The 22,947-nt window shown below is 43.9% G+C and overlaps 2 protein-coding genes across 3 annotated transcripts; one reads left to right on the forward strand and one right to left on the reverse strand.

The window, feature by feature from the left end:
• The first annotated feature begins 3,816 nt into the window (after nucleotides 1–3,816).
• LOC124465844 (neuronal PAS domain-containing protein 3) lies at nucleotides 3,817–9,239 on the forward strand. The gene is given in 4 exon segments (XM_047017475.1): nucleotides 3,817–3,962; nucleotides 4,141–4,256; nucleotides 4,892–5,730; nucleotides 5,732–9,239. Coding segments are annotated over 4 exon segments (1,815 nt in total). The 3' UTR covers nucleotides 6,446–9,239.
• A 2,184-nt stretch (nucleotides 9,240–11,423) lies between these two features.
• egln3 (egl-9 family hypoxia-inducible factor 3) lies at nucleotides 11,424–21,573 on the reverse strand. Of its 2 annotated transcripts, none has more exons than XM_047017651.1 (5): nucleotides 20,984–21,573; nucleotides 13,633–13,752; nucleotides 12,920–13,056; nucleotides 12,585–12,658; nucleotides 11,424–12,359 (listed from the first exon to the last, which is right to left on the reverse strand). In XM_047017651.1, the coding sequence occupies exons 1-5, from the start codon at nucleotides 21,461–21,463 to the stop codon at nucleotides 12,328–12,330; spliced, it is 843 nt and encodes a 280-aa protein (XP_046873607.1). In that variant the 5' UTR covers nucleotides 21,464–21,573; the 3' UTR covers nucleotides 11,424–12,327. The 2 variants fall into 2 exon arrangements, with proteins under 2 accessions (XP_046873607.1, XP_046873610.1); XM_047017654.1 differs by lacking the exon at nucleotides 20,984–21,573 and adding an exon at nucleotides 19,364–20,064.
• Nucleotides 21,574–22,947: the final 1,374 nt, after the last annotated feature.

Genomic DNA, 22,947 nt, shown 5'->3' on the forward strand with positions numbered 1-22,947 from the left:
TGGTTGGTATTGGAAGACACACAGAACAATTGACACACACACACACACACACACAAACTCTGAAGCAGACAGGCTGGGTTCCCAGGGGAAAAAGACTGGACAGAAGAAGTGAGCAGTTCCTCTGTTTTTGTTAAGTGTTGAGAGAGAGAGAGAGAGAGAGAGAGAGAGAGAGAGAGAGAGAGAGGAGAGAGAGAGAGAGAGAGAGAGAGAGAGAGAGAGAGAGAGCGAGCGAGGCGAGCGAGCGAGCGAGAGAGAGAGAGAGAGAGAGAGAGAGAGAGAGAGAGAGAGAGTGAATGTTATTGCGGCCAGCTCGCTTGGGGAATATCCTCTATCCTTTGACCAAATTCAGTGTGATGAGCTGAAGTGAAGTAGAGGGAAAGATAGAGAAAAGGAGAGGGAATGACAGGAGAGAAGACAACAGAAGGAGAGAAGAGGAGGGATATAAAGGAGGAGAAAGTAAAAATAGAAAGATGGTGAGAAGGAAAGGAGAACCGAGGAGAAGATATTGTGTTGTCATAACCGATATCCAGTTTCTATGATCGGAGTAGCAAAAAGGATGTGTCTAAGGCAGCACGTAGAAGGGCAGAGAGAGCCAGAGTGTCAGAGAGTGGAGAGGCAGAGCAGCACATTATTCTGGTCTGTCTGCTACTTAGACAAGAGGTCAGAGGGGAGGCAGGAAGAGATGGTGTAAATGACTCAGCTCCTGTCAGACACTCTTTACTATGGCACCTCTGGTTTTATTCATTCAGATTAATGTGACACAGAGTCTGCTCGTCACAGTACATCTGCACTGTACTGTATGTTTCTTTTCTTCAGTTTACAAAGTTCCCCATTACTGTAATTGCGGATTGGAGAGAAATTATATTCTCGATGATGGTGAGGAGAGAGGAGGAGAGGAGAGAGGAGGAGAGGAGAGGAGGAAAGAGGATAGAGTGGAATAGAAAAAGGAGGAGAGTGGAAAAGAGAGGAGAGGAAAGTGGAAGAGGAGGAGTCTCTGAAAACTTAAGCCTCAATGCCTGCAGGCAAGCTGCTTTTTCAGACTAGTTCACACAGCCTCTAACGACACCAGACTTCTCACTGCCTTCTCAGACTGCACACGCACACACCTTACATGAAAAACACACACCTTCAAGCTTTTGTGTAAACACACTCAAGATAAAGTTCCACAAACATTGCCCAACTCACACACGCACACACACTCATACTTCAACAACACAAGACAGAGTCCTCTGTGAAGCCATCCAAAATCTCCAATCTTAAACCCAGTGGAGATGAAGAAAAGAAAACATTCCCCTCTGTCTCTCCTCTCCTCTCTCTCCTCTTTTCTCTTTCTCTCTCTTCTCTAGCTCTCTCATTCATAAAAGACTTTGCCTTTACGATAATACCCGCGATGGTGCACTGCAAGGACTTTTCCATAAAGCAATTTCACGGCTGTAAATTACCTTACTTTTATACGAGTGTGACACGGCATGGCAGACAGGCCGGGGGATGCTGGGTAAAGGGTATCTGAAAGGTAACCACCATTATGGAGGGAATCCAAGTGATTAAAACTAACTGAAGGACAGGAGGGAAAGAGAAGAAGGGAGGGAGTGAAGGAGGGAGATGGAGCGATGGGGGAAGGGGCCGCAAAGAGATGGAGAGCCAGGGAGATCAGGGAAGATGGGCAGGGAGAGGGGAAGTGGGGTCGAGATGGAGAGAAAGAGGGGGAGTGCACAAGAATACGTGACAGAGAGAGAAAGAGAGAGAGAGAGAGAGAGAGAGAGAGAGAGAGAGAGAGAGAGAGAGAGAGAGAGAGAGAGAGAGAGAGAGAGAGAGAGAGAGAGAGAGAGGAGAGAGAGGAGAGAAGGAGAGAGAGAGAGAGAAAGAGGTATACGCAGGAAGGGAGGTGCGTAGAACACGAAAGAGTAAGAGGAGGATGGAAAGAGAGAGAGAGTGAGAGAGTGAGGTGTAGAGAGAGAAGGAAGCCATGCTCTAGGCATGCCCGGGGCTGCAGGAGAGAGAGACTCAGATTAAAGGCAGCGTATTCCTTTTAATGCCTCCAAAAAGCAGCAGTCTGGCCCTGCACCGGAACACAGCCTCCTTCATTACCACTGGATCAATAGGCTGAGCAGCCCTGATTGATTTAATGGCAGAGTAAGTGAAAGGGGTTAAAAAGTAAACCTCACCTGAGAGGGGGGGAGGCGGGGGGGGGGGGGGCAGGGGTGGATCTGGGGGCCGGGAGAGGTGGACAGGGGGGGGTGGAGGTGGACGGTGTATTGATGGTTATGCAGATGAGATCCTTCACACAGTAGTATCAAAGAGACTGACAGGTCTGTTGAGGAAGATGTACAGAGATCTTAGGCATGTAGCAGTCTCCTGGCATGCGCTGCAGAAAGCTCTGTGTAAAGGCTAGAGAAGTAGCCTAGAGCAAGTTTTCATGTACAGGTTATGGAGGTACAGGGTCTGTTGAAAGCCCATTGGGATGCCAGGGTTCTACAGCCATTGTGGGAACATAGGTTTAGGTTTGACCAGATTTTGCTCATCAAAAACGTATGTGATATTTTAAGGTTGACTCAAATGTTGTCTAATGATTCACTTTACTTTTAAAAATAAAACAAAAACATAGGTTTATTACATGAGCTTTTAGCCAGACCTTCAACAATCTAAATATCACATGGATACAGAGCTATCACTTAATCATTTATTCCGTTGCATGACTAAATTTACACATGAAACATCCAACTACATTAAATTGAAACATTTTATTCAATAATTTACTAAACTGATCATCAAAGACTTGTTCAAAATCTAAGTATTATTAATTATGTTGTATTTACATATACCCATTTGAAATACAATTATATTATGTTTTACGATAGCGGCACACCTAATTCTTGGATCACACAAAAGCTTAGCTGTGATAAATAAACAGAGCCTTATTTTACTGTACCTCTCTTTAATATACGTTATACTCCTTTATGTATGAAGTAAGCTATGAAGGTGATCTCAAGGATACACAATCACACCCTCTCTGTGTTCTTAGAAAGAAAAACAAGTCGTTTCTCTCATCCTCCTGTATTCAGCTACACATCCTTTCTGTGTGTGGCTCAAGAAAGCAGCCAGTGAACTAAAGTCAATTATTACAGCCCCTGGGATGAGCCCTTAACAATGCTATTAGTTCCTAATAGTTTTTAATTACTGGCCTTCTTTTTATATAAATCATTCCTCTCACAGAACTCTTTTTTCATAGAAAGGCCTATTTGTAGCTGTAATTAAACCAAGAATATGAATTTACTACCTCGTTCACATTTTGACTGTTTCTGTTTTAGAGTGGGATGATTAATGCAAACACATATTGGTTGAGATAACCATTTAGCGGTTAATTTAGCCAAATGTATTGCAACCGCCAGCGAGCGCGTCTTCTTCAGAGGAACACAAGCGGACAAGGACACTGAGGGGGGGGGGGGAGGCTGTCACAGAGCCACAGCTCAACCTAGTGGCGAAGGGGAGCCACTGCACCCTTCTTTCAACAAGCCCGGGCTTCAGGAGCATTCTGGGGGGTTCGTATGGGTTTTAATATATTTGAAGGATCCCAGTTCCCTGGGCTACTGTGGCCAGCCCCATAGGGAGGGCCCAGCAGCGATGGTTGCTACGGTACAGCCCAGTGCACAGCCCCGGCTCCGTTCAGATAGTCACAGGCTTGATTAATGATGTCACCAGCAGAGCAGGCCTCCGCCAGATGTTGGACGCCACCTGATGTCCTCTCTCTCTCTGTTTCTCTCTCTGTCTGACACACACACACACACACACACCTCGTTTTCTCCCTCCCCTGCAGTGATGAATAAGGGCCAGTGTGTGACTAAGTACTACCGTTGGATCCAGAAGAACGGAGGCTACATCTGGATCCAGTCCAGCGCCACCATCGCCATCAACGCCAAGAACAACAACGAGAAGAACATCATCTGGGTCAACTACGTCCTCAGGTACACAGCAGGATCTAGTCTGATCCAGTCACACTGAATGGAGACGCCATCCCAGCATAGCCTGGCAGTCTGTCTGTCATACGAGTCTGTCTCATCCCTAGGCTATGAGATGGATATGTTCTTCTGCTGTTGTCTGGGAGACTGACTTCCTGTCTTGCTGTTCTTCTTCTCTGTGCAGTAACCTGGAGTACAAGGACACGCCCATTGACATTGCCCAGCTTCACAACCTGCCAGAGAAGACGTCAGAGTCCTCGGAGACGTCCGACTCAGAGTCTGAGTCCAAGGAGAACTCCGGTACGATAGAAACCACCTACAACCGCCTAGAACCGCCTGCCACTCTGGGGCCGGTTGGTTGAATTGTTTAGAACCAGCTTGGTTTGACACCGAGCACAAGGACAGACTCTGGTACACAGGTCCAGCAACAGAGTAAGGCTGAGCACTGCTGCTCAAACGTCTTGTCTAACCTGGGTGATAGTGGAGGAACGGTAATGTTGCCTGGAAAGGAGGGAGGGGAGGGGATTATAATTTCAGGTGACAGTATTAGAGAAGGCTGTGCCAGCATATTGACGGTTGGCATCCAGCCTCCCTCTGTGCCCCCTATGCCAGGCTGTATTATGAGGGCTGGGTACTTTGCCAGCTGCCACTGGCACAACAGAGTGTTCCACAATGGTCTTCCCAGCTGGGCTGGAGAGGGACGGCATCCCAGCAAAAGACGTTACTTAGATGTAAAAGCAACAGAGCGCTGCTCTGTGTTTGAGTCCGTTGGCACAGAGAAGAATCTCTTCCATTCAGCGTTGGGATGAAAGCAGTATATGTATCTACATTTGCTGTGCAGCCCCATGCGTGCGTTTGCTGTGAGGGTTGTGGTGTTGTGGAAGGGGGAAGGGTTGTGTACCTGTGTTGTCTAACCTGCGTCTCTCTCCCAGTAGACAACGAGAACTCCAAGTCAGGCGGTAAGGGGAACCATTCGGAGCACAGCGAGGACCCGGAAACAGACAGCAAGAAGCAGCCCCAGCAGCCTGGACAGTCCTCCTCGGAGCAAGAGATGAGGCGCCAGGAGGAGGGCGACAGCTCCAGCAATCCAGAGAGCCAGGACAGCGAGGACCTGGACCAGGACAGCCTGGAGCCCTCCGACTGCGAGGGGGAGGCCCAGGGGGCCAGGCTGGACAGGCTGGGGGGCCTGGGAGGGCTGGGAGCCCTGGGGGGAATTGGGGGATTAGGGGGCATAGGGGGGGTGGGGTCCATGGGGAGCCTGGGAGGGCTGCACATCAAGGTGGAGCACTATGGAGATGGAGACGGGGTGGAGCTACGCCACGCGCCCTCCTCCTCCTCTGAAGAGGAAGAGGATGAGGATGAGGACGAGGACGGTGACAGCGTGAAAGACTGCGACAGCATAGCAGAGATGGCCGCCAGCAAGCACCAGAAGAGGAGGAAAAGGAGGAAAAAACAGAAGTGGGACGGCGGACGCAGCAGGAGGCTCCGCCTCTCCTCGGCCACGCCCAGCCCAGGCGCCATGGACGCCGCCCTGGGGGAGCCGCCCCTCCTCCCGCCCCCCTCCCCCTCCAGCGCCTCCGTCCTCAAGATCAAGACGGAGATGTCGGAGCCCATCAACTTTGACAACGACAGCAGCATCTGGAACTACCCGCCCAACCGGGAGATCTCCAGGAACGAGTCGCCCTACAGCATGACCACCAAGCCTCCCCCGGGGCCGCCCCCTGCCCCTGAACCCTACCCCTCCCCTCAAGGCTCCTCCCTCCAGGTGCCCATCCCCCGACTCCGTCCTAACCCCCCCTGGCACCGAGGGAGGGGCCGGAGGCGTGAACAGGAAGCAGGTCTACAACGCTGGCTCAGCCCCTTCTTCCGCCTCCAGCGTGGCCAGTTTAGCCCCGCCCCCCTCCAGCTCCTCCTCCTCCGACCCGCTATCTCCGCCCCTCTCGGCGTCTCCACGCGACAAGCAGCAGCTAACGCCCACCACCTCCTCCTCCTCCTCCTCCTCCCTCCTCTACTCCAACGACCTCGAGGCCCTTCAGCGCCTGCAGGCCGGGAACGTCGTCCTCCCATTGGTCCACCGCGTCACGGGCGCCCTTGCCGCCACCAGCCCCTCCTCCACGGTCTCCGCCCCCCGCGTGTACACCACAGGCACCATCCGCTACGCCCCGGCCGATGTGACCCTGGCCATGCAGGGGAACCTGCTCCCCAACACACACGCCATGAACGCCTTCGTGGACGTGAACGCCCCCGGCTTTGGCCTGGACCCCAAGACCCCCATGGAGATGCTGTATCACCACGTCCACCGCATCAACATGTCGGCCGCCGCCGCCGCCGGCCCCTTCGGCTCGGCGGCGGGGAGCGGCGGCGGCCTGGGCCAGATGCAGGCTGGGAACGTGTTCACCACGGCCGAGGGCCTGTTCTCCACGCTGCCCTTCCCCGTGTACAGCAACGGCATCCACACCACTCAGACGCTGGAGCGCAAGGAGGACTGAGGCCCGGCACCCACGACCATGTGACTGTGTTCCACTGTGTTGACAGAACAAACAAGCAAAAGACTCTTGACTTTTTATTTTGAGGCAAAAGACTGTGTTTTGAAATGGGGGGGGGAAGGAAACCATGTATTCTAGCACTTTGAATTTGAGCAATTGAGCTTGTGTAATAGAAATGAATGCCCCCTCTCCTCCTCGCCCTCCTCCTCTCCCTCCCATGTCACTCTTGCTCTCTTTCACTACTCCTCTCTCAGTCTCTCCATCTTTACTTCCCTTTCTTCAATCAATGAACATTTTCTCTGAAACAAACTTAATGGACTATTCTTTGTTGTAAAGAATCCCTTTTTTGCCTACAGAGAATCCTAGCTGTCCGGAGGCCCTCTAGAGCCTCAGGTGAACTCTTCTTGTTATTTGAGTTGATAATGTAGCATCTTTGTGAAGGTGCCCTGTGTATTTAAGGTGAAGGTTCAAGATGTTTGAGAAGAGGGAAATCCTACTGGGTTGGCTGTCAAGGCTACACAAACACTAAAGGAAGTTAACCTGTCTGACAAGGTATAAGACATAATCTTGAAACAAGATGTTAGGGTTATTTCTCAATAAGGGAATAGTAGTTTAGACGTTAATGCTTTTTTTTCTTTTTGTTTTTGTTTTCATGTAGCTCAGTTTTTCACTTTCGAATCAAGCATTTAAAAGCAATTTTCATCCGGGCGTTGACCTGTGAATAGAATGTTACTTCTCTCCTCCTTCTACTAGTTCTGTTTGTGATCCAGAACTCTAGAAATGGTCAGCACCAGATCTATCCTCTCCTTCCATTCTGCAGCCTCATGGTGCTACCACTGAATGACAGACGCATACACACACACACACACACACACACACACACAGACATCTTCGCACACATACACACACACACTGAAACACCACACACATACTGACACACTTACACATTCACCTCATTCAGCTGGCTGATTAAGTGTTTTACACCTCCAGACGAGTGGGGGTCAGTCTGGGAAGAGTTCCCACCAGGAGAGCTAGCCCTCCAACCAGCCGATACGCTCCCTTGTGACATCACTTCTCCTCATCTCTAGGCTCAATCTGATTGGCCACTGAGGATGGACAGATAGCCAACATGGGTTGTGTTGGGTTTTGTTTTCTATGTTTGTTTGTTTTTATCCTAAACTAGATCACTTTTTCTCTCAGTCAAACTGGGAGGCTAATCAGCACCATTAACTTGAAGATGAATGTCTAAAACTATGACCGGCTCCTGTCAGCGTTTTTTTTGTACTCTCTCCTTCCTCTGCTCTTCCCTCCCTCCTCCCCTCCTTCCTTGAACCAGAATCACCTCCAGTCTCCCTGCTGATCTGCTCTCTTCCTCCAGTCATCTGACTCTCTGAGTTCACATATCAGGAAGATTGTAAACAAGGACATGCATCTCAATCAGTCTCAATGGAATAGGAGGGGTTTTTTTTATGGGAGAGAAAAAAAACTTTTCCCATTCCCTATAAACCCTTTTCCCCCCCTCTCTGTTGCCAAAAAAAATGTTCTGAATCTACTATCTCACAGTTTGGTGTTACAAAACACTGTGATTATTCGTTTTTTTTTCAAAAAGAAAAATAAGTAATAAAACGGTAAAAACTGTCACTTCATCCTTTGACAGCCCGTCCGTCCATCCTGCCATCCTATTACCAAGCGTGATAACCGTAAACGTGTACAATGTGTAAGTGTCACTGGCTGTCAGTCTCCATGGAGATTTCCGTGTGTGTTACTATATGCAGTATATACCAAGCTGATGTAGCTGTTTTCTTGTCCTTTGTCTTCTCTGTGCTATAACTCTAGTGTGGGGTGGGCGGGGCCTCCTGAGGCTCCTCCCCGGCTCCTCTGCAGTCCTAGTGAAACCAGTGGAGGTTAGTGGATTTCGTGTGGTGGCCTTCCAAATGTAGAGTCACCTTTTTTGCTGCTTCCTTTTGTCTGTAAGTTCCTTTCCGTTTTCTGCTATTGCTTTGCTGTTGTGTAGTCTTACAGACCTCTCTATCTCGCTCTCTTTCTCTCAGAGATAAAAGACTCTTAACTAGCTCAAAGGTTTATGGAGCCATTTTTGCCACTGAGGAATCTGGGAATCGCAGTTTTCAGCTTGCATATTTACACTACTATAGGAATATGATGAGAAAAAGCTAAAGTAGCATTTAGATGTAGAAACTTCTGGAACCATACGAGCCTCAGTTGTGAAACATTCCCAGAGTCCCTTGTGCTTATTGTATGCATTGGGTGTATTTCATTGGTTTCCACCTAACCTGTTGACTTCAAGGACCCTGCAACTCACAGGATAAATAAACAAAAAAAAAGATTACGGTAGTATTTCAGGACAATAAACGATTTTAAAGATTTCTAAAGAAATGAAAAGAAAAATATTTCGCACTATAAATCTATTTTTATAGGTGTTTTTGGAAATGCATGTTTACTAAGTTGGTTGATTGTTTGGTTTTACTTGATTCCGTTCGGTCCAGAAGCTTTGTCAACGTTCCAGTGTTTTATAGTCTGTCCAGACAATGGGTGGAGGAGCCTAATGTCTAATGAACTGTACAGGGCGACTCCCCCACATCAGGAAACAACTCTGTGTGGTCTCTGTGACGATGTGTTGTTCCTCTAAATCCCAGGTCATGAACTAAATGTGTTTATAAAAAGAGGGGTTGTGGGTGTTGTAGGCAGAGAGGCTTGGTCAGTTGCTGGAGAGCTGAGTGTCTCTATGGTGAGATTGATGCTAAGCTAGACTTTAGTGTTTTCTACATAGCCAGGAGGAGGAGGCAGGGGGGAGCTGAGGGGGGAGGCTGGGGGGGGGGGGGGGGGGGGGGGGGTGCTGAGCTCTCAAGACTAAACACTGTGGACCAGGAAATACACCCATGTGTTACACCCTCTCAGCAGCAGGGGGAGCTGTTCTTAATGTGTTCTGTGTTGTTGTCAAAATGATCGCTGGTGATTTTAAACTTCAAACTAATCTCAGCTGCTGTCCGATACATAGTGTTTAAAATTACAAATATGAATCGTCATTTCATTACCTGTGAAGAGTGTGTCTGTGTTTTTAACTATTTCTTGTACAATTATACAGATTCTTTTATGAGGAAACTTGGTGCCAAGTCGACGAATACGGGAGAGAGGGATTCTCTTAGTATCAATGTTAACAGTGTTATAAATTCTAAATACAAACAAATTAAAATATTAAAAAGAAAAAAAAACTATGGTACATTTCTATTTCATTTGTTTTTGTTTTGTTTTAATTTTTGAGAAGAAGAAAAAAAACATAACTAACTGATGCTAACTCTGAGTGCCTGGCTTTCTTTTTTTTCTTTTTTTCTTTTTGAAAGACATTTTTTTTTCATTTACCATGAGTAATGCTGCAGATCAGAATTGTACATAATTCATTTTACAACAGGGTTATTTTATACTTTTGTAGCTTTTCATCCGTTCAAAGAAACATGTCATACATGGTTGTCTTTCTGTAACACGGTTTACCATCTTACAGGTGCCATATTCATAATAAAACCTCTCCTGAATTTGTTACTATCTGGCATCATTTATTTTACATCCAACCATCCCAGTGAATGCTACCACACATCAGTAAGCTGCCAGTTTTTTTCCTTCGTCTTTTCTATTTTTCTTCTTTCTTCCTACCTTGCTGTTTGTGTCAGGGTCTGGTGGATGGGCTGGTCGAGACAGTTCTGTAGGGAGCGTGTTCTTGTCAGGAGTATGTACTCACCTCTGTATCATCACACGGTCACATGACTTACGGAGCCGACAGGCCGATATGTAGAGTCGGGGGTTGTGGTTATGCTCAGCTTCTTTCCTCAGTTTGATAACCTGTGTTTTAGTTTTAGTTGTTACACTGCATTTGATCTCCAGAATTCACACACAAACCGATTGCATCCCAGGTCAGATCAACAGCTGCAACAGACCATCCATTCCTGGCTCAGAACACGCACGCACACACACACACACACACACACACGTGCATACAAGACCATGAAATCATTTGAACCCCTACAAGCAGGTCCGGTCAATAATACACTCTGCCTACAGTGTTTTACACATAACTCCCATTACTGATTACCTCAGAGTGACAATCACGTCAACCTCACTGTGATACGGAAGCTTCCCACCATATTAGCTCGAGTTAGGAGCTGTCATCCACTGCAGAAGGGCCGCCAGCCTCCTCCTTGGTGTTTCTGATGAACAGATTTGATGATATAATTTTTTCCTACTGAATGTGATGAATTAATGACTAACCCCCATCTGTAATAAAGCAGTAAATGGTATGAGACGTTCACAGGCTTGGAGTGATTATTATACCTAGCGACTCGGGTCCATCACTAGCTTAGTTGAGGTAATTCTGTCCTCTCTGCCCCATGCTAAGGGTTTGGTCATGTGGAATAGATGCTAGGGGAGGAACGTGATGTCAGAAAGATGAATCAACGCAAGAACAAAGCAACACACACCTGATCCATGTGTACGTTCTGCTCTATCCCCACCTTCATCATTGTCTTCACCATTATCTCCCATAGATTCTAGATCAGACTAGCATGGGAGGGAGATGGACAGCTTGAGGTTATTAGCCGGGTTCCAGGTTCACACTCTCTGCCTGCCTTACCCCTCTGATCTATCTTTCATAGACCTCATTTAAAATAGACTGAAATATTTAAAATCGGCTGGCTAGTCTTGGAGGGCCTATGCTCTCTACGACCTCTCCCCTTCCCTGGTCCTCCTCCTCTTGTCCTTCCCTCCCCTCCCCTCCCCTCCTGCAACTTGAGAAGGGAATTGCGTAGTAGAGTAAGAGTGCCATCTAGTGGGGGAAAGTCAAACTTGATGCAAAATTGATGTTTTCTCATTTATATCGCTTTCATTTTGATTTATATGCAGGGTCCTACAGGGTTACAACTATAGCCTTTAAAATATTTTCCTTCAAATCAAATCCCGAAACATAGGTGAAAAATGTTTTTTATATTCACATCATGCAAACATTTTTCTCATTCTCAACAGCATTCCCCATACATCAGCTTTGCTGACCAGCATACAAGCTAACTAAAACACAATTTGAATATTTCATATTAAAAACTATTTTTATTAACTTTAATGGACCACACAGCTTTAAGCTGTCGCATCAAGGATCGTTATTTTGCCAAAGGTGAGATGTGTGGAGGCTTTCTCTGAGGTTTCACAAATGTTTCAAAGACAGACTGGAAATCTGCTGTGTTCTATAGACAGTGTACTCAAGTAGGTAGTAAGTTTGGCAATCTTCATTCCATATGAGCTATAGAGTGAGAGGTTCTGTAAAGGAGCATAGCACACTGACCACAACACTAACAGCCCTCCTCCGTTCTACACAACAAAAAAACTGCATTGAAGAACAAACATAACTACCATTTTGAACAACTTCACCACACCCATTCTTAATGATTGTAGGATTCCACACACAGGTTTACACCTCAGACGGTTGTTATGGCACAACACAGACACAGAAAAGGCAGCAAATGATTCAATGCAGATTAACTCCAAGACACACCACACTGCTGATAAATATCCACCATGACGCCACAGGTTGGAACTTGCCAGCCTTCATATGAGCACAGTCCTCTTGAGAGTAGAGCTTAGTCTACTAGACCACACCGAGTCTTCAAAAGTGTGTTGGTGTGGGTTAATAGTCACATCTCAGGGTTAGAAAAAGTTGTCAACCACATCTCTCTTCATTTCTTGTCCGTTTAAGATCAGTGAAGAGAGATACACGAGAGCAAACACAATATGGCAGAAGGGTTAAAGGTCCCAGAGCAGGCTGTGAAGACAAGACTTCCAGGCCAGCTGACCTCTTCAGACCAGCAAGATGGCGCCCTGGCAGCAGCTCAGGGTGTCATACTGTCCTGCTCGGTAGACGCTGAAACAAACACCACAGAGAGTTTTAATTAGTGATAAAGATAAGATTCCCACACTCAAAGTATTATTATTCACATACTATACACGTAAGACATTCCTGTTCATTACTGGCATACATGGAATGTTTCAGCAGTTAATAAGATATATTATGTACACTTCAGTCAGATCACGAGAAAGGAAAAGTTTAAGTGAAGCAATCAGAATATTCTGTAGTCAGGAAACCTACCAGTTAGATCTCTGAACTTCCTCTTGGCTTCAGCCCTTTCCTCGGAATCAAAATACCACACTGTAATGGCATACCTGGAGACAAAGAGGATATGAGCTAAAGACACACTCAATACTCAAACACTCATACTTTTTTGCACTCAAATGTATTTTGACTTTGTGTCTTCTCCACACATAGACAAGCAAAGTACCTTTTGCCGTTAATTAAACTATAAATCTTAGTACTAGAACAGCAACTGTAACTAACTTACAACTCAAATGTGAATCAATGCCAGTTTATGATAAAATAGCTCTCCCTTGGCCAATGCCCCCCAGACAGCAGCAAAAGATTCAAACCTAGTAGAGAATGAGGGCTGGACTTCATGGGGGTTCCTTCTGTCCGACCAGAAGAAAAGCAGGCGGTCAAACAGCGGTTCAATGTCCGCCACGTACGACTTGCCTTCCGGAAAGATCCGTAGAATTCCCCCATGCTCCTGGAAGATAAAACACCAAACATGTTCACTTCAGTCCAGAGAATAAGATGCTTGGAACTAAAATGCTCTGGGGCTACAATTATAAGAAAAAGTATGAACTTGAAACACTGAAAATCATGTTTCTATATCGGGTAAGATTCTGTAATCTTCATGTGTAATGTAAACACCCTGTAGGGATGCTTTCATGTATTGTATATAGTATTAAATAGTATTTTATGTAGTTTTTTGTTATTATATATACACTACATATAATAGTATTATATAATACTATTATAATATTATTATTATTATATGATACTACATGTAATACTACTACAATACTAATTATAACTAAATATTGAATACTATACACATTGTAGTTTAATCTTACAGTAATTTTAGTAATTTAGTAAAACAATATATTGTTTTACATTATGAAGCTATTACATTAAATAACGTTATATTAATAATTATAAATCCTAACTCTCATGGGTAGTTTCTGTTAGGTGATTGATTGGCAAATCCATCCGTTGCCAACATGGTTGGATACAGTGATACAGTGACAAACTAAGAGGATTTCCAAAAGGTCCAGTGTACCTTGGCATTCCAGTTCTTGTTCAGGTAATAGATACAGGTGACACATCGCCCATCAGCATTAGGGTTGTCCACATGCTTCACATACCCTGTCCCGTTGCCTGGGTAACATGCTACCATCGCCTGGAACACACAAACACAATATCCTTTTACATTTCTCCATTACGTTACATAAGGTTCATAAATGGAGTTATACTTAACTGAGGTTCGGGAGGAGAAGGCCACATAACTCCTATCTGCCACCTTGTCCACACTCTTCATTACCATATCTGATATATGTTACACACCTGATACTCATCAACTAATCCAACATATCCATAACTCGGGCTAGTCAGTATACTCCTATGAATACAACTAGAGATGGGAAGTATTGCACATAAGTAGATTTTTCTGGTATCAGTACTTTACCTCACTATTACTTTTGATTTTTTTTACTTGGACTTACTCCATCTTACATTTTCAAACCAAGCTTGTTACTTTAGTTTTAATCTGTATTTGGTAGCGTTGACACTGATATCACACTTTTTTATGTTGTTGTTACACTGCCGTTACACTGTTGTTACACTGTTGTTACACTGTTGTTGTTGTTGTTATTATGTTGTTATTACACTTTTACACCTGTTCTTTACACCGTCGAGCTCCAAGAAGCCCCTTCGAGACCCTGAACCGGCACTTTTATTGAAAATGTTGATTAATGTGCACTGTCCCTGTAAAAATTAACTAAACTAAAACCAAAAAACACATATGGTTGTTAGTGTGGTCTTTAACTGGTGAACTAAGTGATGTGAAGGAAAGGACTGTGTGTTGTGAACTATTGGTAAACAGTTCTAGAAAGGCCTCAATGTATCTATTGGTTAGAAGACTGGACCACATTAAGACTAGACATTTTCAAGTTAACAGGCTTGTAAGAGATAAGCTTAGAGTTTTTGTTATGGTTCTGGCCTACGTGTGAATAAGAGTGTGTGTGTGTGTGTGTGTGTATGTATGTGTGAGTGTGGGTGTGTGTGTGTGTGTGTGTGTGTGGTGGGTGTGCAAAGTGTGTGTATGTGTGTTGTGGTTTTGGCCTACGTGCACCAAGGCAGTCAGTCAGCAGTTCAAGGCAGCATAATGAATCAGGCTGTGGTAATTTAGCGATAAGAAAGCCATAATGCCTTCAAAGCTGCTCAAATGGGACTAGCCTGGGGTTAGGAGCCAAACCCAAATCACAGCCCCCATCCACCATCAGTACAAGACCTTTCAACCCCTCACATAACCAGAGATGGTCACAGTGCCGCCTACTCATTGCAGCTTGTTCCAGTAATGCAGTAATAGATCCTACGTTCTGGACTGGTCAGAGCACCGGAGCTTACGGTTAGCTGTAACCGCCTGACAAAGCTGGGTTGGGGATTTCCTGGTGTTGTGTGAGTGTGTTTCCTCTGTAAACGCAGTGGAGATAAATCATCTTCCAGGGCCAACACACGACTCAGCTTTCTCACAAGAGCAATACACACAAACATCATTTCATTTCATCCATACACACATCTAAAATCAGACCATGAACCAAACCATTTCATGAGTGGGTCAATGGTTTTTAATGTACAGTGCCCTCCAAAAGTATTGGAACAGTGAGGCGAATTCCTTTATTTTTGCTGTAGACTGAAAACATTTGGGCTTGACATCAAATAATGAACGTGAGACCAGAGATCAACGTTTCAGCTTTTATTTCCAGGTATTTACATCAGGATCTGATGCACAACTAAGAAAATATCACATTTTGTTTGAATCCACCCATTTGTCATGTGAGCAAAAGTATTGGAACAGATATACTTAAAACATATTTAAGTGAATAAGACTTAATATTTAGTTGCAAATCCTTTGCTTTCAATAACTGCAGCAAGTCTGTGACCCATTGACGTCACCAAACTTTTGCATTCTTCCTTTTTGATGCTTTCCCAGGCTTTCACTGCAGCCTCTTTCAGTTGTTGTTTGTTTTGTGGGGTTCCTCCCTTCAGTCTCCTCTTAAGCAGGTAAAATGCATGCTCTATAGGGTTTAAGTCTGGAGATTGACTTGGCCAGTCTAATACCTTCCATTTCTTGCCCCTGATGAACTCCTTTGTTGTTTTGGCAGTGTGTTTTGGGTCGTTATCTTGCTGCATGATGAAGGCTCTGCCAATCAGTTTGGTTGCATCTTTCCTTAAATTGGCAGACAAAATGTTTCTGTAGACTTCCGAGTTCATTTTGCTGCTGCCATCATGTGTTACATCCTCAATGAAGATTAATGAGCCCGTCCTAGAAGAAGCCATGCAAGCCCAAGCCATGACATTACCTCCACCGTGTTTCACAGATGAGCTTGTGTGTTTGGGATCATGAGCAGTTCCTTTCTTTCTCCAAACTTTAGCCTTTCCATCACTTTGGTAAAAGTTAATCTTTGTCTCATCAGTCCATAAAACTTTGTCCCAGAATTTTTGAGGTTCATCTCTGTACTTTTTGGCAAATTCCAGCCTGGCCTTCCTATTCTTCTTGCTAATGAGTGGTTTGCATCTTCTGGTGTAGCCCTTGTACTTTTGTTCATGAAGTCTTCTGCGAACAGTAGATAGTGATACCTTCACTCCTGCCATCTGGAGGTTGTTGCTGATCTCACTAACAGTTGTTTTAGGGTCTTTCTTTACAGCTCTCACAATGTTTCTGTCATCAACTGCTGATGTTTTCCTTGGTCTACCTGTTCAACGTCTGTTACTTAGTACACCAGTAGTTTTCTTCTTCTTCAGGACATTCCAAATGGTTGTACTGGCTATGGCCAATGTTTCTGCAATGGCTCTGATTGATTTTCCATCTTCTCTAAGACTCACAATTGCTTGTTTTTCACCCAAAGACAGCGCTCCGGTTTTCATGTTGTTTTCACCTCTGAATACAGTCTGCATAGACAAAACCTATCTTACCCAATCTGAACCTGAGTGTAGACATTCAGTGGTATTTATTGATTGAATAATGTATGTAATAGGACACACCTGGGCAACAAAACACACCTGTCAGTCATATGTTCCAATACTTTTGCTCACGTGACAAATGGGTGGGTTCGAACAAAAAGGTGATATTTTCTAATTTGTGCATCAGATCCTGATGTAAATACCTGGAAATAAAAGCTGAAACGTTGATCTCTGGTTTCACATTCATCGTTTGATGTCAAGCCCAAATGTTTTCAGTCTACAGCAAAAATAAAGGAATTGGCCTCACTGTTCCAATACTTTTGGAGGGCACTGTATGATGTCCAGAGATGGGAAGTTACGAAGTACAAATACTTTGTTATTGATTTGATATCAGTACTTTACTTCACTATTTACTTTTCTGCCAACTTTTTATTTTCACTCCTTAAATTCTTTACACAAATATCTGTACTTTCCACTTCTTCATTTTCAAACCAGGCTTGTTACTTAATTTAATCTGTATTTGGTAGCATTGACACTGATATCACACTGTTTTTCTGTTGTTAATACACTGTTGTTACACTGGTCAGGGGCGCCGTATAGGGGGGGAAAGCTAGGACGAATCTAAGGGCCTCTGACTGACAGGGGCCCCAAAACATAGAAAAACTAATAGAAATCATACAAAAATATAAATATATATTTTCATTTTCATGGGGCCCAAAATTCCTGGCGGCGCCCCTGACACTGGTTTTACACAGTTGTTACTGTTATTACACCTTTTACACTGTTATTATGGGGCTATCTGTCAGAGCCCATACTTCTGTACTTGAACTTTATTGACTACACTTGAAAAGTTTAGTCAATACTTCAACTTTTACCAGAGTAGTTTTAAATCTGTACTATCTGTACTTCCACTAGAGTGAAGGATGTGTGTACTTTTGCCATCTCTGATGATGTCACAGCACCACAGCTGTGTATTCTGATAAGGAACTTCTTTGTTTATGCAGCCTATCTATGCTGTAAGACATATGCATGTTTAGACATAGAACCCTATCGACTAAGCTCACCACCCGCCGTGAAGCAAGACAGGCTTGGAGTAGGCTCCTTTGAAATACGTTTAATTTATGAAAGAAAATTTAGATTTGTTAGAGAGAGAGAGATTTGTTAGAGAGAGAGAGAGAGAGAGAGAGAGAGAGAGAGAGAGAGAGAGAGAGAGAGAGAGAGAGAGAGAGAGAGAGAGAGAGAGAGAGAGAGAGAGAGAGAGAGAGAGAGAGAGAGAGAGAGAGAGAGAGAGAGAGAGAGAGAGAATGCGAAAGGGAAGTCCTCCTAACCCTGTGAGGAGGGCTGGCTGCTTGCCAGGATGTTGAAGGTTTAATGGCAATGCTACGTGTGGTGCGTGAGCCAGCAGCATAGTCGATTTTACCGCGGGGGCATTTGCACCCCCTACTGTTGGGATGAAAAGTTTTACATTTTCAAATTAATGTAAAAAAAACGATTAAATGACTTTAGAAAATGTTTAAGTGATGTCATAGTTGTATGTTATATCATGGTTTGTTGTACTATAATGATTCATTTAACATTTTAAGATTTACTATTAATTTTGAGAACGTTTTTTGAATTATATTATTGTTGCTTGCTTTTCTACAGGTACACTCTTGCACTTTTTGAGGTTCATGTTGTTATATTGTAACTTGTTTAACTGCATGCTCTTATGGTTCTTGCCATTGGGACTCCCATTGGGTTTCCACAATATGCTTCATGTTTTGGCTTCCGGCAATGTTTTGGGGGCTTCTTGTTGTTATGATCAGTGACCTATGCACTTTAAAGCTCTCTCTTGGAAGTCGCTATGGATAAAAGCGTCAGCTAAATGAATAAATGTAAATGTAAGCAACAACAAAAAAGGTTCACTACCCTTCACCCCAAGTTTTAAAACCTAGAATCGCCTATGGCCAGCAATCTGCATGGTGGCCAGAGTTGAACCCAATCAACAACACTAAAATGACCTTTTTATTTTATAAAAATCCAACATGAAACCCAAGACTATTTTCGCAGTATGAAACAGTAGCCTAAGTTAACTTTGGCAATGCATCATGTTAGGCTGTATGGAAAAAAAAAAAGCCGTTCTCCTTTTTTTCATATCACCAACCATATCTAGCGATTAACGTCACTAACTGCATTTCCTAACCAACATAATCATGTTTTGCTGCAATTGACCTGTGATTGTTTGGGTAATCACTGAGAAGTCCATCTGACATAGGCCTATTTAAAACAAGGGTGTGCATAGAAGACCTGCCGTGAGGTGGGTGCGTGTGCATGTTCGTGTATGAGTTTGTGTAAGTTTATCTATGTGTGCGTGCTAAATGTGGGTGTTCTCCTTCCTCTATCCAACTTCCTTGTGTCTACAGCAACAGTTAAGCGTCACGTACAACCCACACACATCTGCGATAGGTATTAATCATATATGTAAACGTATACGAAACATGTTCAAAGAGAGCAGGAAGGGTCTGGATGGGTGTTTCCTTTTAACTGTATATACAAAGACATGTCTTTGTTTTATGCACGCAGTGCAAGTATTGGCTAGCCTGTGAGACCATGCAAGGCTGCTGGTCTCACAGGTTCACTGAACCTGCACAATCCTGACCCTGCTGGGTATGGACCGAAAACATGTTGGCCCCTTTGATGAAAACGTTTGGTCTTGTGAACCAATATAAAATGGCCTACATGTAAAGAATGTTGAAACATATCTCACCATAAGCTACTGAAACGTTTTGGGCTGAGCCTTGCCTTAAGAATTGAACAGGAATCTTTTGCAAGTTTTAGTTTCATCTTACCTTCGAACGCTCCCGAATTATGCTTTTCCCAAGTCGTCCAATGCACAGAGAAATTAATTTATCTATCAGTGTCAATAAAAAATGTATAGCCTCGCATCCCCTCTCAAGTCCGCTGACCCAAGATATTTTATCACTCCTAATGTTTCTTCTGGAGATGCCAGAACTTTGGCCGGCTAATTGTCCATCGTGCAGCACTCCAGAGTGGTGCATTTCTTTCACTTGATGCAACACAAAATCTCCAACCATATCTCCAAGAAAGTTGTCAACATAAAAGAATCCCTGGTCCAGCAGGGAGGGAACTATCTGGTCCAGGGCTAACCGCTCCATTTCTGAGTCCATAATGTGTTGAAGAAGGGGCATTATTAGGCAGTAACGGTAACCTTTGCTAGTTTAAAATTCAGATATTATGATTTTGTCCAACGACAGCTTCGAACGACGTTTCCAAAATTAACAGACTGATACTTTGAACTGGGAAGATTATCGGACCATTCTCCTCCTAGAAACTGTCAACGTTTGTCAACTGGGCTACAGGGTAGGAGCGCGCCGTATACCTGTACAAATGGAACGTGCGGGATGTGACCTTATAGGGGCGGGGTGTGTAGAACTTTCATTCATTCAAGTAGCCCTAAGGTGATTCAGCTACAATTTAATAATGCATTTAATACAAAGATATTTCGATCATACAAACACGGGTTAAAACATATAATAGTTTGACATTCAAATGTAGACTCGCATATAAACGCAAAGTAGGCCTAAGCTTAATATAATATAAATTCTATTCCATTCTATTTTAGACAGACCACCTAACTTTCTTTTCGTTTAATATCCAATTTCATATACATGTAGGTCAATAGGTGTGATTTGCAAAGAAGGAAAAATCGGTGAGTGGTAGGCGTTTCCTCCGCCATTGAGGATTTCACAAGCCGCATGTAGCCCTCGCTCGCAGCCGCACCGCACGTACTCCCCGGCCCGAAGTAACACTGTCATGGCAACGTGCCACCGAGAACCCTACGTTCCCATCAGAAAACGAACGCTTGCCTAATAAGTAGACAGAATATTATCGTCAAAGTATTATTAATATCATCATCAGAAGAGGGGACAAGGAATATAAGAAAGAACAACAAAATGACGAAAAACCTAGCCTATAAAGATCGTAATAATGTTAACAATATGCCTAAGCCTGATAATGATAATGACAGCTCATTTAAATAGTTAGCTACGGCATACATATGACTGAAATTATAGCCTAATTATTCCAATAGCAGTAAGATAAACGTGATAGCCCAAATCAATTAAAATAAAACAGAGCCTATTTGTCCAAATAGTTAAGCTATTGATAACCTAATCATTAAAACAAACATTGGCTTTTTTCCTGGTTATATTGTGTAGGCCTATGCCAGTCGACGTAGATTTAACATACCTAGTTTCTGATAATATGGACTATAGCTGACAATAATATAGACAATACGTCAATATTTTCTACATACAGGCCTAGGGAGTATTTGAATTCACACATATGACAACAATGTTCTCTACAATAAGCAAAACGTTGGCCAACATAATAGGCTACATTTGAGAAATACAAATAAATGATAAGCTATAAGCATATAGGTTACTAACCTTGTGTCTCCCTCTGATTTTGTACTGCCCCAGTTTGCCGTCGGCGTATGTGATAAGTTTGTCCATCCTTGTGAGTAGAAAGCCTATGTTTTCACAGCCTTTCTCATTCCCCTCTACCCATGCAATTGTATCACCTCGAATGTTCTTGCTTTGCCCAATATGTCCACATGCCAACTCTCCGTTTTTCATTTTGCCACCCTGGTGGGTATGTTTTACTTCTTGGAGAACTCGATCTCCAATTTTATTCCCGAGAAAATTATCGACGGTGCAAAGACCGTAAGAGTTCATAGAGGGGACAATATGTTGTAATACTAATTTATGAGGGTTCAGGCGCTTGTGTTCATTCGACTTGTGCCTGTTACTGCGGGGTCTTCGGGGAGCGCAGGGCACGACCCTGCTCGTGTTGTCTTCATCAACAGTGGTTTCACCTTTGGATGAGATTCCTTCCAAACACCTGTTTTCGCCCTGACATTGGTTCATTTTGAGAATTTCGCAAAGTTGTATTTTTTCAGTATCGGTTTAGGGGTTTCCTCGTAATGTACGCTTAAAAACACATGCACCGTCGCAGAAAGCACAGTTCGAAGGAGGTTTTCACAGGTGTAACTTTACTGTGCCATGTTGCAGTTTTATTAAGGGAGAGCCGCGTGCACTGTACACGGGAATGCGCTTTCTGCGCAGACTGCCAAAGATTCGCAAGCTGAGAGAAACAGTAATTGAACTTTGATTTGCCCTGTGAAACAGATCGTTTCTAAGATCCAGAGACAAATAAATAAAGTAATCTGTTTTTTTCAACCTTTAGAGAATGTTAAAACTAAACATGCCGAACATTATCAAACGCAATTAGGCACCACCATCTGTGTATCCATCATCAATAATACTATGTAAGTACTACAAAATAGCCTATAACGGCAGTTTTGGTCAAGCCCCATAGTTTATATTGGATACGTCAACATTCATTGTAATGAATGAATTACAATAACAAGCTCCAGAATCTCTGGTATCTGGAGGTAGAAAAGCCAGATAAGACTGACATGAAAATGAAATCAGATCCTGCAGCAGCCTGCCAGTATATAATATATCCTTTCACAGAATTACATTTCAGAGAACTCCCTTATGCATACGTGACTAAACACAGCGCTGTGCAACAAGAAACATTTTAATGACGCAGTGTTCCCAAAGAGTGTTGGCTGTGCCAGTCCTACCAGGCACGTGTTGGTTTGTCCAGGTGTTTTGGTGCTGTTGTGCTGACAGGTGATGCAGTGCCACTTCCCTTTTGGCTGCTGGGCCAGTGTCACAACCTTACCCTGAATGTAATATTGTTTACATGAAAAAAGGTTTCAAGCCATGGGTGTATCCAGGGGCACCACTAGAATTTTGGTCCCCATGAAGAGATTGCAGTCACCCCCCTCTTTGAGGGCCCTCCCACTGGGCTTCTGGGTAGTTACCCCCCCCCCCCCCCCCACGCACACACACACACACACACACTTCAATGCCCCTGAGTGTATCCTGCTTAGCCTGGGAAACAGGTGATTGCAAAGTGGTCTGGTGAGGTCAGGCTAGTCTTGGCTCATATAATGGTGAACATTACATTTTCCCTCCATGATGGTCCAAGTTTGATGTGCATGAAGTTGCAGAAGGGATATGTACAGACCTGAATTTTGATCATCTACAGGAAATGTGTTCTTTAAAATCCATACAATTATTCCATTGTTGTAAATACATTTAGTTGTGTTTTCTTAACCACCAGCAAACTGCCACAAACAGCTTAAATGTGTCAGCTTCCGAAGGGAAACTGGCAGATAGACAGTCAGGCAGCTTATTCTAATTACATTGCTTTCTGAGCATTCTATTTGCACTGTTTTGGCCTGTGGGTCCAAACTCCAGGCAACAGCTCCGTGTGTACGTGAGATCATCCTCATCCACAGGTTTAAAAAGTAACCAGCTGCTATTTTAATTTTGAGCCA

This window comes from Hypomesus transpacificus, chromosome 3 (assembly GCF_021917145.1).
Source record: "Hypomesus transpacificus isolate Combined female chromosome 3, fHypTra1, whole genome shotgun sequence".
NCBI lineage: Eukaryota > Metazoa > Chordata > Actinopteri > Osmeriformes > Osmeridae > Hypomesus > Hypomesus transpacificus.